The 15458-nt window shown below is 40.8% G+C and overlaps 1 protein-coding gene across 1 annotated transcript in view; it reads right to left on the bottom strand.

The window, feature by feature from the left end:
* The window catches only part of ADCY3 (adenylate cyclase 3), a 343482-nt gene that overhangs the window by 79292 nt on the left and 248732 nt on the right, over positions 1-15458 (bottom strand). The window contains exons 9-10 of the mRNA XM_030198682.1: positions 11810-11952; positions 2308-2469 (exon numbers count right to left, since the gene is read on the bottom strand). Of these exons, the coding sequence (XP_030054542.1) occupies positions 2308-2469; positions 11810-11952 (305 nt within the window). The remainder of the gene's footprint in view (positions 1-2307; positions 2470-11809; positions 11953-15458) is intronic.

Below are 15458 nucleotides of genomic sequence, written 5' to 3'. Positions count from 1 at the left end.
CCTACCGCATCAAATTTAAAGTCTTGATATTAAATACAAAAACCTTTTTATCATTTGACTTCCTCATCCCTTATGTACCCATAAGAGCATTGTGTTCTCTATTTCAGAATCACCTGATGTTATTCTCTTGGCCAATGCCATACTGGATAGCATATGGCTATATGCTGTTTTCTACTTAGCTTCAGCTCTATTGAATTCTCTGCTGCAATATCTCAGTGCTGAAACTAATTTTATAAAAACTTCAAAATAATTTTAAAGATCTATTACTTCTCTCTTGCCTTCAGTGACTATTAGTCCTGAGATTGGGTGGGGGGTATTTTAGACATTGGAGAGAAACCAGCACTATGGTTGATTATGTTCATTTCACTTTTTTTTTCAATGTGCTTTAGGTTACAATGTGTAAACGCATTTTATTTTGGATATTTATGTTCAATGCTAACATTTATATGAATTATGTGCCGTGGCATTTTTGATATGATCCCACTCTTAACACATCCCCGACACGCCCCCTTGTGATTTCAATGCACTTCTGACAGACTTAATAGAAAAACATCTGAAAACCGGTTTCAAAAATACCAATTTGGATGTTTTTGTGAAAAAAGTGTCCAAATGAAGATTTATGCCACTTTTTGGATGTTTTTCTCTCTTGAAAATGAGCTCCATAGATGCTATTGTGAACTGCTTTGATTTTTTCAATCAGAAGAGCTGTATAGCAAGTTCAAAATAAACATAAACATAAAGGGGCCCTTTTAGTAAGCTGTGCTAAAAAGTGGTCAGCACTATCACATGTTTTAAAAGGAGGTACTTTTTGTTTTACTAGGATGGTTTACCTGGATTATTTATCATGATTCAAATGTGTGTGTGTGTATATATATATATATATTTTTTTTTTTTTTACACTTTGTGGATGTGCAGGTTTTGATTTTAACGTTTTTTTTATATGTTTTGAGATGTTTCCAATCGACTTTGGAACATTTTATGAGGTTCCTCACTCTTTTTATGGAAGTTTAAGGTTGACTGTCACACAGCAAGTTTGTTTTTATGGTTTCAGACGGACCAAGGAAAAGACACATGTAATTCAACAGGTTTGTCTTTGTTTCCTTGCCCATTTTATGTATTATGAACCTACAGTGGTGTCACCACTGTTTTTAAATGCACATTTTCTTCAAGAGATACTAATCTAGTGACATTTCACATCTTTTTAGCTGTAGTCAGGGTGGTGAAGTTTGTAGTTTTGTACCAGCTGGGTGGGCCATCCTCTGTTTTGCTGGTTGCACTGGGCTAGACCTTTTGTGTGTCTGTGTTTTATTGATTGGTTTATATTATTTGCATTGTGCCTTGTCCTTTATCCTCCTTTTTAATCCCTTACCCTTAATTGTTCTGTCTGTTTACCTGTCTTACCTAGATTGTAAGCTCTTTGAGCAGGGACTGTCTTTTGTGTATGGTGTATAGCGCTGCGTATGCCTTGTAGCACTATAGAAATGATAACTAGTAGTAGTAGTAGTAGTGTGGGACATTCCTGTACGCTGATGCCACTTTTAGCATGGCTGTAAAATAGCAGTATTTTCCATTTACTCTATTAATACCCACACATTAATTTCCCCATTAGCACATGGCAATTAGTGTGGGAGCTCTTACTGACACCAATTTCTAAGCAGTAAGGGCTCCCATGCTACCCATGCACTAATCGGTTAGTGTACAGTGATGTAACCATGCCTACTCTCTGCCCCCAGAGCTAAAAAATATTTTCCATTTTTTAGTGCGTAGGAAGTGTGCAGAATCACCTTTGCCCTCACAGATCTGTCTATTCTCCCTACCGCCAGGACACTGTCCTTCAATCTGAAGGCGGTCAGTTAGCAGTGCTTCTTACCTATCGCTTCCTTCTCTCCTGGTTTTCCTCTTCAGTCAAGATTGCATGGGACCCATATTTGTATGAGTTTTAAAATGTATTAACCCTTTTGGGATCCCAATGTGTTTGCTTCCCTAGGGCCCACCAAAGGGTTAGTCCTATTCTGATTGTTCAACTGTATGCAGGCCCCGATTTTCATGGGTAAAACAGCATTAACCAACCAAAAGGGCTTTAAATAGAGTCCTCTCAGATGAGTGGAGCCCAGAATTGGGGGGGGGGGGGGGTTGCACTGCACTCACTGCACTGGCCTACCACTTCATTCCCCACTTATCTCTAGAAGAAGACTCTGATAGACAGAGATAAGGCCTATACAACTGCTGCCCAGTCACACAGTTCGTAAGGTCTCATTTTGTGTAGGAGTCCGCAGGGCAGTAGTTCTGCTTTCAGGTTTTACTCACATTGGATCGATGGCAATCTGAACGAGGGTGGTCAGGAGCAGCACCACGCAGGAAGAGCTGAAAGCAGCGCCACTCTGCTTCTCTTTCTCCACCGAGAAACGGGTCTCCATCTCAGGGCTAATGAAGCGCATGGACAGGCGATAGGTGTATTTCCCTTTCAACCTATGTAACAAAATCATAACCTATTAGTTCAGTGTCAGTGTGCAACAAATAGAATAGAATATTTATTTATGCACCACCTTTATCAAAGGAGGAAAACACAAAAGACATACATAATAAAATCACAAACAAAGGCAAATTCAAACAGTGAAAAAACCCCATATGCAGCAGCAAAGTCTCAGTTTAAAGAGAATCCATAAGTTCATAGAACAAAATCAGGAAATACAAAAAATGCCAGATAAAATAAATAATCCCTCAAAGCACTCTTCAAATAAGTTTGCAGGGATTGAACCTTTAAACAAAGCATGTACCTTGTTAAGCCAGCAGTTCCCTGGAGGCATCCAATAACCATAGCAGTGACCAAGTCAACCCAATTCAGGTTCTGTGACCTCCTAAGATCAGAACCCAAGGTAGTATGTATGCAGGGGAATAGCATTAGCCAAAAGGCCAGGGACAACTGGGCAGCATGATAATAATGGGTGATTTCAATTACCCCGATATTGACTGGGTAAATGTAACATCGGGGCACACTAGGGTGGTAAAATTCCTTGATGAAATCAAGGACAGCTTTATGGAGCAGCTGGTACAGGAGCCGACAAGAGAAGGAAAAATTCTAGACCTAGTCTTTAGTGGAGCGCATCATCTGGTGCAGGAGGTAATGGTGCTGGAACCACTTGATAACAGTGATCATAATATGATCAGATTTGATATCAGCTCTGGAGTAAGTACACACAGGAAATCTAATATGTTAGCATTTAACTTTAAAAAAGGAGACTATGATAAAATGAGAAGAACGGTGAAAAAAAAAACTTAGAGGAGCGACTGCGAGGGTCAAAAATTTACATCAGGCATGGATGCTGTTCAAAAACACCATCCTGGAAGCCCAGGCCAAATATATTCCGCTTATTAAAAAAGGAGGACGGAAGACCAAACGACAGCTGGCTTGGTTAAAAAGTGAGATGAAGGAAGCTATTAGAGCTAAAAGAAAATCCTTCAGAAAATGGAAGAAAGAACCGACTGAAAATAATAAGAAACAGCATAAGGAATGTCAAGTCAAATGCAAAGCGCTGATTTATTTATTTGCTGCATTTATATCCCACATTTTCCCACCTATTTGCAGGCTCAACGTGGCTTACAATATAATACAACGACAATCACATTGATGGAATAAGAAAATCAGAATATAGATAACAGATAAGGTGCATAAGAATATCATGGCAATCATATTAACGGAGTAATAATTTCAGAATAAGGGTAGGCTAAGAGGGACTTAAAAAAAAAGATTGCGTTGGAAGCAAAAACACATAGTAAAATTTTTTTTAGGTATATTAACAGCAGGAAGCGGGCAAAACAATCAGTTGGACTGCTAGATGACAGAGGAGTAAAAGGGGCGATCAGGGAACACAAAGCCGTAGCAGAGAGATTAAATTAATTCTTTGCTTCGGTCTTCACTGAGAAAGATTTGGGTGGGATACCGGTGCCGGAAATGGTATTCAAAGCTGACGAGTCGGAGAAACTTAATGAATTCTCTGTAAACCTGGAGGATGTAATGGGGCAGTTCTAAAAATTGAAGAGTAGCAAATCTCCTGGACTGGATGGTATTAATCCCAGAATACTGATAGAACTGAAAAATGAGCTTGCAGAGCTATTGTTAGAAATATATAATTTATCCTTAAAATGGAGTGTGGTACCAGAAGATTGGAGGGAGGCCAATGTAACGCCGATTTTTTAAAAAGGTTCCAGAGGAGATCCGGGAAATTAAAGACCGGTGAGTCTGACGTCGGTACCGGGCAAAATGGTAGAGACTATTATTAAGAACAAAATTACTGAGCATATTCAAAAGCATGGATTAATGAGACAAAATCAACATGGATTTAGTGAAGGGAAATCTTGCCTCACCAATCTACTACATTTCTTTGAAGGGGTGAACAAACATGTGGATAAAGGTGAGCCGGTTGATATTGTGTATTTGGATTTTCAGAAGGCGGTTGACAAAGTACCTCATGAAAGACTCCAGAGGAAATTGGAGAATCATGTGATAGGAGGTAGTGTTCTATTGTGAATTAAAAGCTGGTTAAAAGATAGAAAACAGAGAGTAGGGTTAAATGGTCAGTATTCTCAATGGAGAAGTGTAGTTAGTGGGGTTCCCCAGGGGTCTGTGCTGGGACAGCTGCTTTTTAACATATTTATAAATGACCTAGAGATGGGAGTAACTAATGAGGTAATTAAATTTGCTTATGACACAAAGTTATTCAAACTCATTAAATCGCGGGAGGATTGTGAAAAATTACAAGAGGACCTTACGAGACTGGGAGACTGGGCGTCTAAATGGCAGGTGACGTTTAATGTGAGCAAGTGCAAAGTGATGCATGTAGGAAAGAGGAACCTGAATTATAGCTATGTCATGCAAGGTTCCACGTTAGGAGTCATGGACCAAGAAAGGGATCTAGGTGTCGTCGTTGATGATACGTTGAAACCTTCTGCTCAGTGTGCTTCTGCGCCTAAGAAAGCAAATAGAATGCTAGGTATTATTAGGAAAGGAATGAAAAACAAAAGTGAGACCAAAACTCCCCCTCTCGTTTGATAGCTTGCTACCTTCTGGAATGGATGATGACAAGCTTGACGAGCTTTGTGTCACCCCTCCCCAGAGGGGGTGACAAGTGGGGAATGTATAATTATGGTACAGCCAGAGACCCCCCACTGGAATGGTGGCGGGCCCAGTCATAGAGCTCAGGCCAGTACAGACCTTGGCTGAGTCAGAAATCTGATGGCTGACATAACTGGGAGCTTACTGGAAAAGTATGGCCTAGTTTGTAGCCCAGATTGAGGCCTAAATAAGCTAAATTAGGAAAAGTTAATAGATATGGAAACAAAATGGAGGATTTCAACACAAAATGGAAGCCCATATCTGTTACAAAGTGGAATTTTCTCTAATGTAAGTTAGAAAAACAAGTTGAGAAATAAGTGAGTCATAGCAGGTGCAAAGAAAATAGGGAACTAGCTGTTCCAGAGAGGAGGGAGACTTCCTGTGAGCAGGATTGTGGTCAGTTGGTCAGCTGGTGTGAGAAAGGAAAGGCGTAGCAAGATAGAAGCTACTCATTAGCATGAGCCAATCAGTGACAACCATGACATTAGCATAGATCCAATCAGGTATATCTACTGTCATATTACCCATATCCTGAGGGCACCTATAAAATTCAGGGTAGTTCCTGGTTTAAGTTAGAGAGAAAAGGGTTGGCACTCTCTCTCCAAGGGAAACCAATGTGTCCAGCAGAATTGACAAATTACCTAATTGCTTTCCCTTGTAAAACCTCTAATTGGTGAAAGAAATTATAAAAAATTAGCAAATAATTAACACCTGTTTGCAGCTTATTATATTCCTATAATGAATTGATTGTACATGCCTGTTGTCAATCACTGATTTGACTTATACCTTAGCAAATAAACTCCTCATTCCAAATGATGATTTGTGGGCTTCACTTAATGACCAAAGGCTGTAAGTATAAATGCATTGTATAACTTGTAATCTAAATCCAGTTTGTCATAAGGCTGGTATCTTTTCCTTAGACCTAACGTCTCCCTTAGAGGCAATAACTCCTTGATTACCCCAGTACTAGTGTTATTTAGAGATGGAGTCAGATTAAGGTCACTCTAGCCTTCTTGGGGGGGCTCGGGACCCCCCTAAATTCTCAACACACTCCATGGTGCAACCACACCTCGAATATTGTGTTCAATTCTGGTCACCGCATCTCAAAAAAGATTTGGAGGCATATTTTCAAAGCACTTTGGGAGGCTAAGTTCCATAGGTTTCTATGGAACTTTGGGAGGCTAAGTGCTTTGAAAATGAGCCTCATAGTGGAATTAGAAAAGGTGCAGAGAAGGGCAACGAAAATGATAAAGGGGATGGGACGAGTTCCCTATGAGGAAAGGCTAAAGCGGCTAGGGCTCTTCAGCTTGGAGAAAAGGTAGCTGAGGGGAGATATGATAGAGGTCTATAAAATAATGAGTGGAATTGAACGGGTAGATGTGAAGTGTCTGTTTACGCTTTCCAAAAATACTAGGACTAGGGGGCATGCGATGAAGCTACAATGTAGCAAATTTAAAACTAATCTGAGAAAATGTTTCTTCACTCAATGTGTAATTAAACTCTGAAATTTGTTGCCAGACAATGTGGTAAAGGCGGTTAGCTTAGTGGAGTTTAAAAAAGGTTAGGACGGCTTCCTAAAGGAAACGCCCATAGACCGTTATTGAATGGGCTTGGGGAAAATCCACTATTTTTGGGATAAGCAGAATAAAATGTTTTGTACTTTTTTGGGAGCTTGCCAGGTATATTGTGACCTGGATTGGCCACTGTTGGAAACAGGATGCTGGGCTTGATGGACCTTTGGTCTTTTCCAGTATGGCAATACTTATGTACTTATGACAATTACAGAAATATTTAAAAAATAATTAAGAATAAGGAACCTGAAGTTCTTGATTGTACAAGTCATCACACCCCTTGACTCAATACTTGTTGGAACCTCCCTTTGGAGCAGTAACCACCATGAATTGTTTAGAGGGGTCTATCACCTTTGCACAGTGGAATGATGCAATTTTGCTCATTCTTCTTGACAGAATATTTCAAGCTCTTTCAAATTTGTTGGAGATTTTCTGCATAGTGCATTGTAGTTCTTGCCACAGATATTCAACTGGATTCAGATCTGTGCATTCACCAGGCCATTCTAGCATATTCACCTTCTTGCTGAGCTACTTATTATTGCTTTTGTTTTGTCATTAGAACCATTGTCCTGCTGAAAGGTGAATTTTTTTCCCCAGTCCAGATCTGTGGCAGACTGGATCAGGTTTTCCTCCAGGACAGTGTTTTTCAACCGGTGTGCCGTGGCTAGTCCACAGGTGTGCCACGGGAGTTGAGAGCTATTTACCTTTTAAAAATGTTCTTGTCTCTAGCAGTCAGCAACATCGACCAATGATTCATACAGCCTGCTTGCGCCAACCCTGGAGCCTATTCTCTGATGTAACCTCCTGCTTCCACATAGGCGGGAAGCGTCAGAAAGAAGGCTCCGGGGTTGGCACAAGCAGGCTGTATGAATCACTGCTCGCTGCCGCTGACTGCTAGAAACAAGAAAACTTTTAAAAGGCACATGGAGAGGGGGAGGGGGTGTCAAGAGAGAGAAGGGAAAATGCCTGGTCGCCGGGTAGAGAGGGGACAGGAGGGAGAGATGCTGGACTATTGGTGAGGGTGGAGGTGGGGGGGGGGGAAGAGAAGGTAAATGCTGAATTATTTGTGTGAAGGGGTAAGGTAAATGCTGGACTATTTGGGGGGGGGAAGAGAAGGTAAATGCTGGACTTTGTGGGGGCAGGGGGGAAGTAAAATGCTGGACCATGTGTGAGTATGGGGGTAGCGTAGAAGGTAAAATGCTGAACCATGTGTGTGGTGTGCCTTGACAGTTTTAGCACCGTGTACGTTTGCCATAAGATGAAAAAGGTTTAAAATCTCTGCTCTAGGATGGGCCTGTACTTTGCAACATCCATCTTTTCCTTGATACTCACAAGTCTCCTTGTCTCTGCCACAGCAAAGCATCCCCACAATATAATGCAGCCACTAATTTGCTTTACTGTTGAGATGGTGTTAGCAGAGTGATGTGCTGTGTTTGTGTTATGTCATTCATAACACTTGGCAATGAGATCAAAAAGTTCCATTTTGGTCTCATCACACCACAAAACTTCTCCCACACGGATAGTGTCCCTTAAGTGGTTTTTATTTCCATACTGATCTGTGGCAACTTCATATGGTTTTCACTCAGTAGTGGCTTCCTTCTTACCACCCTCCCATGTTTGTGCATTAATATTAAAATTGTTGAACAAGCAACATTTTCCCCAGTCTTGGCCAGAGACTTCCGTACCAACCTTCACTCAGTAGGTTTCTTAACCCACAGCTATCAACTTTGGAGGTACGGCCTAACAGAGACAATATCTTGGTGGTGCCAAACAATTTCTACTTTAAAATGATGGCCCTGACAGTACCCCAAGGAAGATTCAAACACACCGATATTTTCTTATGTAGTTCCTCCAGTCTGTACTGTTGAACAACCTTATTCCAGAATTCTCTCAGCAGCTCTGTTACACATATTTAGACCTTTCCTTGTAATTCTCTTTGTACAACAGAAACAGCTTGATTCTTCTAACAGGCGCACTCAGATCAGCTCAACAGCTGTGATTGAACACAGCTGGGCTCAATTTAACTTATTATGGGCCTTGTTAAGGCAATTTTTGAAATGAAGCTAATCTGAGTTTTCTGTGACAAAGGACCTGAAGATTTATGCCATCAAGACTTTCAGGACTTTTATTCTTAATTATTTTTTGAATATTTCTATAATTGTTCTTTCATGTTGAAAGTGTAGAGTATGTTGTATAGATGAAGAAAACAAATTTTGAACGGTATTTTTTAGTCAGCAGAATATAAAAATGTACAACAATGTGAAGACTTTGACAAGGCAGTGCGGGATAATTGTGTAAAAGTGGAGGAGCAGCCTAGTGGTTAGTGCAGTGGCCTTTGATCCTGGGGAACTGGGTTCAATTCTCACTGCAGCTCCTTATGACTCTGGGCAAGTCACTTAACCCTAAATTGCCCCAGGTACAAATAAGTACCTGCATATACTATGTAAACCTCTTTGAACACAGTTGCAAAAACCACAGAAAGGCAGTATATCAAGTCTCTTTACCTAAAACTTTTTCTACAGGAAAAGCCTGTTTACACACAGAACAGTGTTTTATATAATTGTGTAGCCACATTCGCCCATAAAAAGAAGGTGCAAGAAAAGAGTGCCTATATTTTTGCAGTCTGTATATAGGCATTCCTGGGGGCATTACTTGAATGCAATGGAAGTCCTGTCTTATTTTTGTAAGCTCAGAAGAACATCCATGCCAAGTATTTGCAAGAAGTTTCAGTGTGCTCTCTCTGTAACATTGGAATGGGCTCTCAGTGAAATTGAAGCAGATTGATTGCTAAAATCACCATTTTTGGAGAAAAATTAAAACACCTCTTTATGGGCAGATGACTAAAGTTAGCTTGCAGCTTTAGGGTGCTGATATTAAGAGTCCAGCTAGGGAAAGTGGAAGTGATTGTGTGATCTGAATGGAAGTTAAGGGTGGCTGGTTGGATTGGTTGATGGTTTGTGGGTTGATCTGTATGTTTTTGTTGGACTTTTTATAAGTTTTATCAGCATTATGTTGTTAGTTGCCTAACTTATAAAGACATTTGATCAGAAGTTAAAAAAAAAAAACTTTTATCAAGTTGTAAGCCGCCCTGATTGGCCCTGGAGGCTGGAGAGAGCGACATACAAATTTTAAATTAAATTACATTTTAGATTCCTAAAATTCAGGGAGGTAGATATTCAGCCGATGGTGGTCAGTGGTTTGTAAGCTTTTTACAGCCGAGGGCTGAATTAACTCTGGAAATTCAATGTGGGGCCATGTCCAGGTTCCAGGACTGAATATCCAGGTATGTGTGGTCACCCAGAAGTAAACCTGGCAACAACCAATATTCAGACCGGTGTCGAGTTAGCTTGGTGGATAAAGATAGGGTAGCCTTTTTGCTGTCCTAACTTTATCCGCTTACTTAGCTGGTTAGCAAACAAAATATAGCCACTAACTGGTTAAGTTCCAGCTTCGCCCTTGGGCCACCCCAGCACAAACTGGACACTGCCTGGACAGTCACAGACAATATTCAGTGGCACAATGGAGGGAATTCAAACAACTTTTGTGCACTGGACTTACGCCCGCTAAAACCTGATCTAAATGCTGGTGCCCAAGTTGGGTGTGATTAGCAATATTCTGTAATTCTGCACTGGACATTTTAGAATGCATTGGCCATGCCCCCTTTTGAGATATGCACCATGGGAATTAGGCACCGTGCCTTATAGAATAGCGTGCATCCAGATGTGCATGCAAATTTTAATGAATGCCAATCCACTTCAGTAACTGGTTGTTAGCACCCAGTTATTGATGGTTCAGAGCTCACAACTTTGGGCACCATATATAGAATCCATAGTAACATAGTAAATGATGGCAGATAAAGAGGTGAACGGTCCATCCAGTCTGCCCAACACGATAAACTCATTTTACATGGCATGTGATACTTTATATGTATACCTGAGTTTGATTTGTCCTTTCCATTCTCAGGTCACAGACCGTAGAAGTCTGTCCAGCACTGTTCTTGTACTAAAAGTTCTGAAGCTAACATTGAAGCCTCTCAAAATTTATACTCCAGTCCATTCATAGCTATTCAGTTGCGATCAGGACGTAGACTGTAGAAGTCTGCCCAGCACTGGTTTTGCTTCCCAATTACCGGTATTGCCACCCAATCTCCATTAAGATTCCGTAGATCCATTCCTTCTAAACAGGATTTCTTTGTGTTTATCCCATGTATGTTTGTATTCCATTACTGTTTTCATCTCCATCAGCTCCCACAGGAGGAAATTCCACATATTCACCACCCTCTCTGTGAAAAAATACTTCCTGACATTACTCCTAAGTCTGCCCCCCCTTCAACCTCAATTCATGTCCACTAGTTCTACGCCTTTCCGTCTCCGGAAAAGGTTCATTTGCGGATTAATAGCTTTTAAATATTTGAACGTCTGTATCATGTCACCCCTGTGTCTCCTTTCCTCCAAGGTATACATGTTCAGGTCAGCAAGTCTCTCCTCGTACAGATTGCAACGCAAATCCCATACCATTTTTGTAGCTTTTCTTTGCACTGCTTTCAGTCTTTTTACATTGTTAGCAAGATACGGCCTCCAAAACTGAACACAGTACTCCAATCCAGGGGTAACTGCTTAAGTGCCGCTGAATACTGCTAGATGGCTACCTCAGCGTTCTTTAACTAGGCAGGAGCTCCTTCTGGAATTTTGGGCCTAAGGTTCCTAAAATTAAGTCTGCTTTTTTTTTTAAAACCTATATTTAGGTAGACAAATCAGCACTGGGCTCATAGCTTATTTCTCAATTTTTGATCCCCCCTCAACCTGCCTGTTTTTTATAAACTAATTTTAAAAAGGCACCTAATTTTAGAGGTTCGGAGGGATGTTGGGAGCAGGATTTTCATTTAGGAAGATCTAGGTATCTAACTCTTACTGTGAGCTACTACTGAAAAATGTAATGGGAAGACTAAAGACAGTTTGGATAAGTCTGATATCCATCTTTAATTACATTTAAGTTATGATAATCATTGTCCCCACTCCCACCCCCAAAAAATATATTTCTGTTGTACAGGGCAATATACTTTTGAGAATCAGAAAACATATTTTAAATATCATTTGAAGGTGCTACTGAAAGAGAAGAGTCTTACGCTTGCACAGTCTCTCGCTCCAACAAAGCTTCATTTAGCAAATTGTTCAGTTCCTGCTCGTTCTGCCTGGCATCAACGACCCTCTCTGCCAGATCCCGCAAGCGCAGCCGCCGTCGGGGGTTTGGGAAGGAGGGATTCACCACCTATATTGGAAGGAGAAAAAACCCACTCAACCAGGGCTCAGAGATATTTACCATTCATTTATCACTGACCTTTGAATTCACCTGTTTACTCAACAGCTTTTCAGAGTATCTACCACCAAAACTAGTAAGCTACACACAAAGAGCATCCTGATCAAATGACATTTTTTATTTCTTGATATAAAGTTACGCAATCCACATTTTCTGAAATGTTCTGTTTGATGTCAACACTAAGGGGGCCTGTTTGCTAAAGTGTGGTAATGTTTTGCACTTACTGCGCTGTAACTACAAAAATTATTGCATGCTAAGTAGTGCAAAGGCTGTTTTATGTTTGTGTTATGTCATTTATACCACTTGTCAAAGAGACCAAAACATTCCATTTTGGTCTCATCAGAAAAATTCTTTACCATGATTTAAATGTATTTGCAATTAGTGTGGATGCACTTATCCCCAAATTCTGCAAGGGGTGCTAAAAATTGGGCTTGCAAGAGTCATTTATTTATTTAGCTATCTATCAAATTCATATTCCGCCTATCCACTGCATCTAAGCGAATTACACTCATAAAGATTAATATATAACTCAAAACTAAAACATACCTCACAACAAAACAGAAACATAAAACATACAGCAACCCATAGAATAAGAGAAAAATAAAATTCAGCATAAAATTAACTTAATTGGTCAGCAAAATGCTTCACACAACAAAAAGGTCTTTCACTGTTTTTTAAACATTGGTAGTGAGGTAATTTGACGCATTTCTACAGGAAGTGCATTCTACATTACTGGTGGTGCTATGAAAAATATACGGGCAAGATCTTCGTCAAGACGAACTTGACGAATAGAGGGAACATCCAAAAGACAATGGCCTTGTGATCTCAAATCCCTTGAAGGCCCATAAACTTTCAGGCTTTGAACAACAGATAATGGAGCATCATTATGGCATTAAGTATAATTAACTGGTGTCAATAAGCACTAATTGGCACAATGTTGCAGTTACAAGTGTAAAAGACTTACATCTCTGTTCAATAAACTTAGAGGCCAATTTTCAGCCCGGGGGAGGCAGCCCGTCTAAGTGCTGCAATCGGCGCAGACCTAAAATATTCAATGTTGTTCGTTTCTGTCAATATTCAGTGGTGGCAGGTTAAGTTTATAGTAGCCAAAGATAGAACTGCTATTTATGTGGGCTGATTTGGGGGCTAAACTCAGCCAGTTGGTGCTGAATACTGCTGGGAATCACTGAATCTCAGTGGAGATAACCAGTTATCTCTTGCTAAACATTAGCAGTTAGGCACTGAAATGCTATTTAACCGGTCAGCGACCATTTCTGACCAGTTAGATAGCCCTAAATATTGGCTGGTTAGCACCTAATTTCTATACTACTACTTATCATTTCTATAGAGCTACTAGATGTACACAACGCTGTACACTGGACATGTAAGAGACAGTCCCTGTTCAACAGAGCTTAAAATCTAATCAGGACAGACCAACAGGACAAATAAGGGATAAGGGAATTACTAAGGTGAGAATGATAAAACAGACATGGGTACTGAAAAAGTGAACAGGGGTTAGGAGTTAAAAGCAGCATCAAAAAGGTGGGCTTTTAGCCTAGATTTGAAGACGGCCAGAGATGGAGCTTGACGTACCAGCTCAGGGAGTCTATTCCAGGCATATGGTACAGCAAGATAAAAGGAATGGAGTCTGGAGTTAGCGGTGGAGGAGAAGGGTGCAGATAAGAGAGATTTACCCAAAGAATTGAGTTCCTGGGGAGGAGTGTAGGGAGAGATAAGAGTGGAGAGCTACTGAGGAGCTGCAGAGTGAATGCACTTGTAAGTCAATAACAGGAGTTTGAACTGTATGCAGAAACGGATAGGGAGAAAATGAAGTGACTTGAGGAGAGGGCTAATATGTGCATAGTGACATTGGCAGAAAATTAGTCGTGCAGCAGAATTTTGAACAGATTGAAGGGGAGAGAGACGGCTTAGTGGGAGACCTGTGAGAAGCAAGTTGCAGTGGTCTAAGTGAGAGGTGATAAGAGTGTGGTTAAGGGTTTTGGTAGTGTTCTCAGAAAGGAAAGGACAAATTTTGGTGATATTATAGAGAAAGGAACAACAGGTTTTAGTGGTCTGTTGGATATGTGCAGAGAAAGAGAGAGAGGAGTCAAAGATAACCCCAAGGTTACAAGCTGATGAGACAGGGAGGATGAGAGTGTTATCCACAGAGATAGAGAATGGGGGAAGAGGAGAGGTGGGTTTAGGGGGGAAAGATAAGAAGCTCAGTCTTGGTCATGTTCAGTTTCAGATGGCAGTGAGATAGTCAGGCAGCAATGTAAGACAGGCAGGCATAGTTGCTGTTATAGAATTTCTATGGCATGCAACTCCAAGGGGAGTTGGAAGGGACATGGGTGGGTCGGGGGTGTGCCAAGCAACTAGGCACTAAGTTGTAGAATACTATCAGTATTTGGGTGCAAGCATTTAGACCAGCCCTTGACATGGAGTAAGTGCTTGCGCCTAGTAATAGTTGCCAAAATACAGACTTAAACTTGTATTCTATAATAGCAACTACACGTGATATTGCCATTATAGAACTGGCACTTAGCACCCACATTTTGGAGCCCCTAGGGATTAGCACCTATTATTGAATGGGGTCATTACTGTTTCCCTATTTCGGAGGCTTAAGTGTGCTCATGCTAACTGCACAAGTGACAGTGCATAGTAAAGTGTGCTAATTGCAATGCGCAGTCCATACCCATTCCTCACCAGAACATAGAATGGCAAATCAGCACAGTATCAGTTATGATGTTTGCACATTAAGGGCCAGATTCTGTAAATAGCGTCTAAAATCTAGATGCATCCGATTAACGTGCCTGACGCTATTCTATATAATGCATCTAAAGTTAGGCGTGATGTATAGAATAGCGCAGAGGACTGGGGAACATGCCTGCATTTAGGTGCAGCCATTTACGCCTCTGAAAACCTGGTGTAAATACCCATGCGTAAATGTAGGTGCATTCCCCTGAATTCTATAACAATGCATGCAAATTTGAGTAACACCTACAATATGCTCACACTCCTCCCATGGCTATGTTCACTTTCCAGCTACATGCACTGGAATTTACAAATTTATGAATATGCCTAAAAAGAAGCGTGTGTAAATTCCAATTATTGCCAATTAATGATGATAATTGGTTGTTATTGGCCAGTTATCATCATTGATTGGCCAATAATGACTGATTGGCAGTGCACACAATTTAACTTGTGCTATTTGCCGTGCCATATATAGAATCCAGCCCTAACTGCTTACCGTGCTTCAGTAAACAGGCCCCTGAGTGGGAACGTTAACCAACCAACTTTATCTGGGTAACTTTGGGTCAGTTATTTATCTGCTTGGAGTTGCCCAGCTAGTGCTGAATACTGGCGCTGAGCAGACAGAGTGAAATGTCCCTGGGACAGCCCCCAGTACCATCTCTTTTAGACTAAGCAAATTTGTCCTGACTAATCAGTAGGGTGAG

This window comes from Microcaecilia unicolor, chromosome 3 (genome assembly GCF_901765095.1).
Source record: "Microcaecilia unicolor chromosome 3, aMicUni1.1, whole genome shotgun sequence".
Lineage (NCBI taxonomy): Eukaryota > Metazoa > Chordata > Amphibia > Gymnophiona > Siphonopidae > Microcaecilia > Microcaecilia unicolor.
This window is presented reverse-complemented; position numbering and strand designations above follow the sequence as displayed.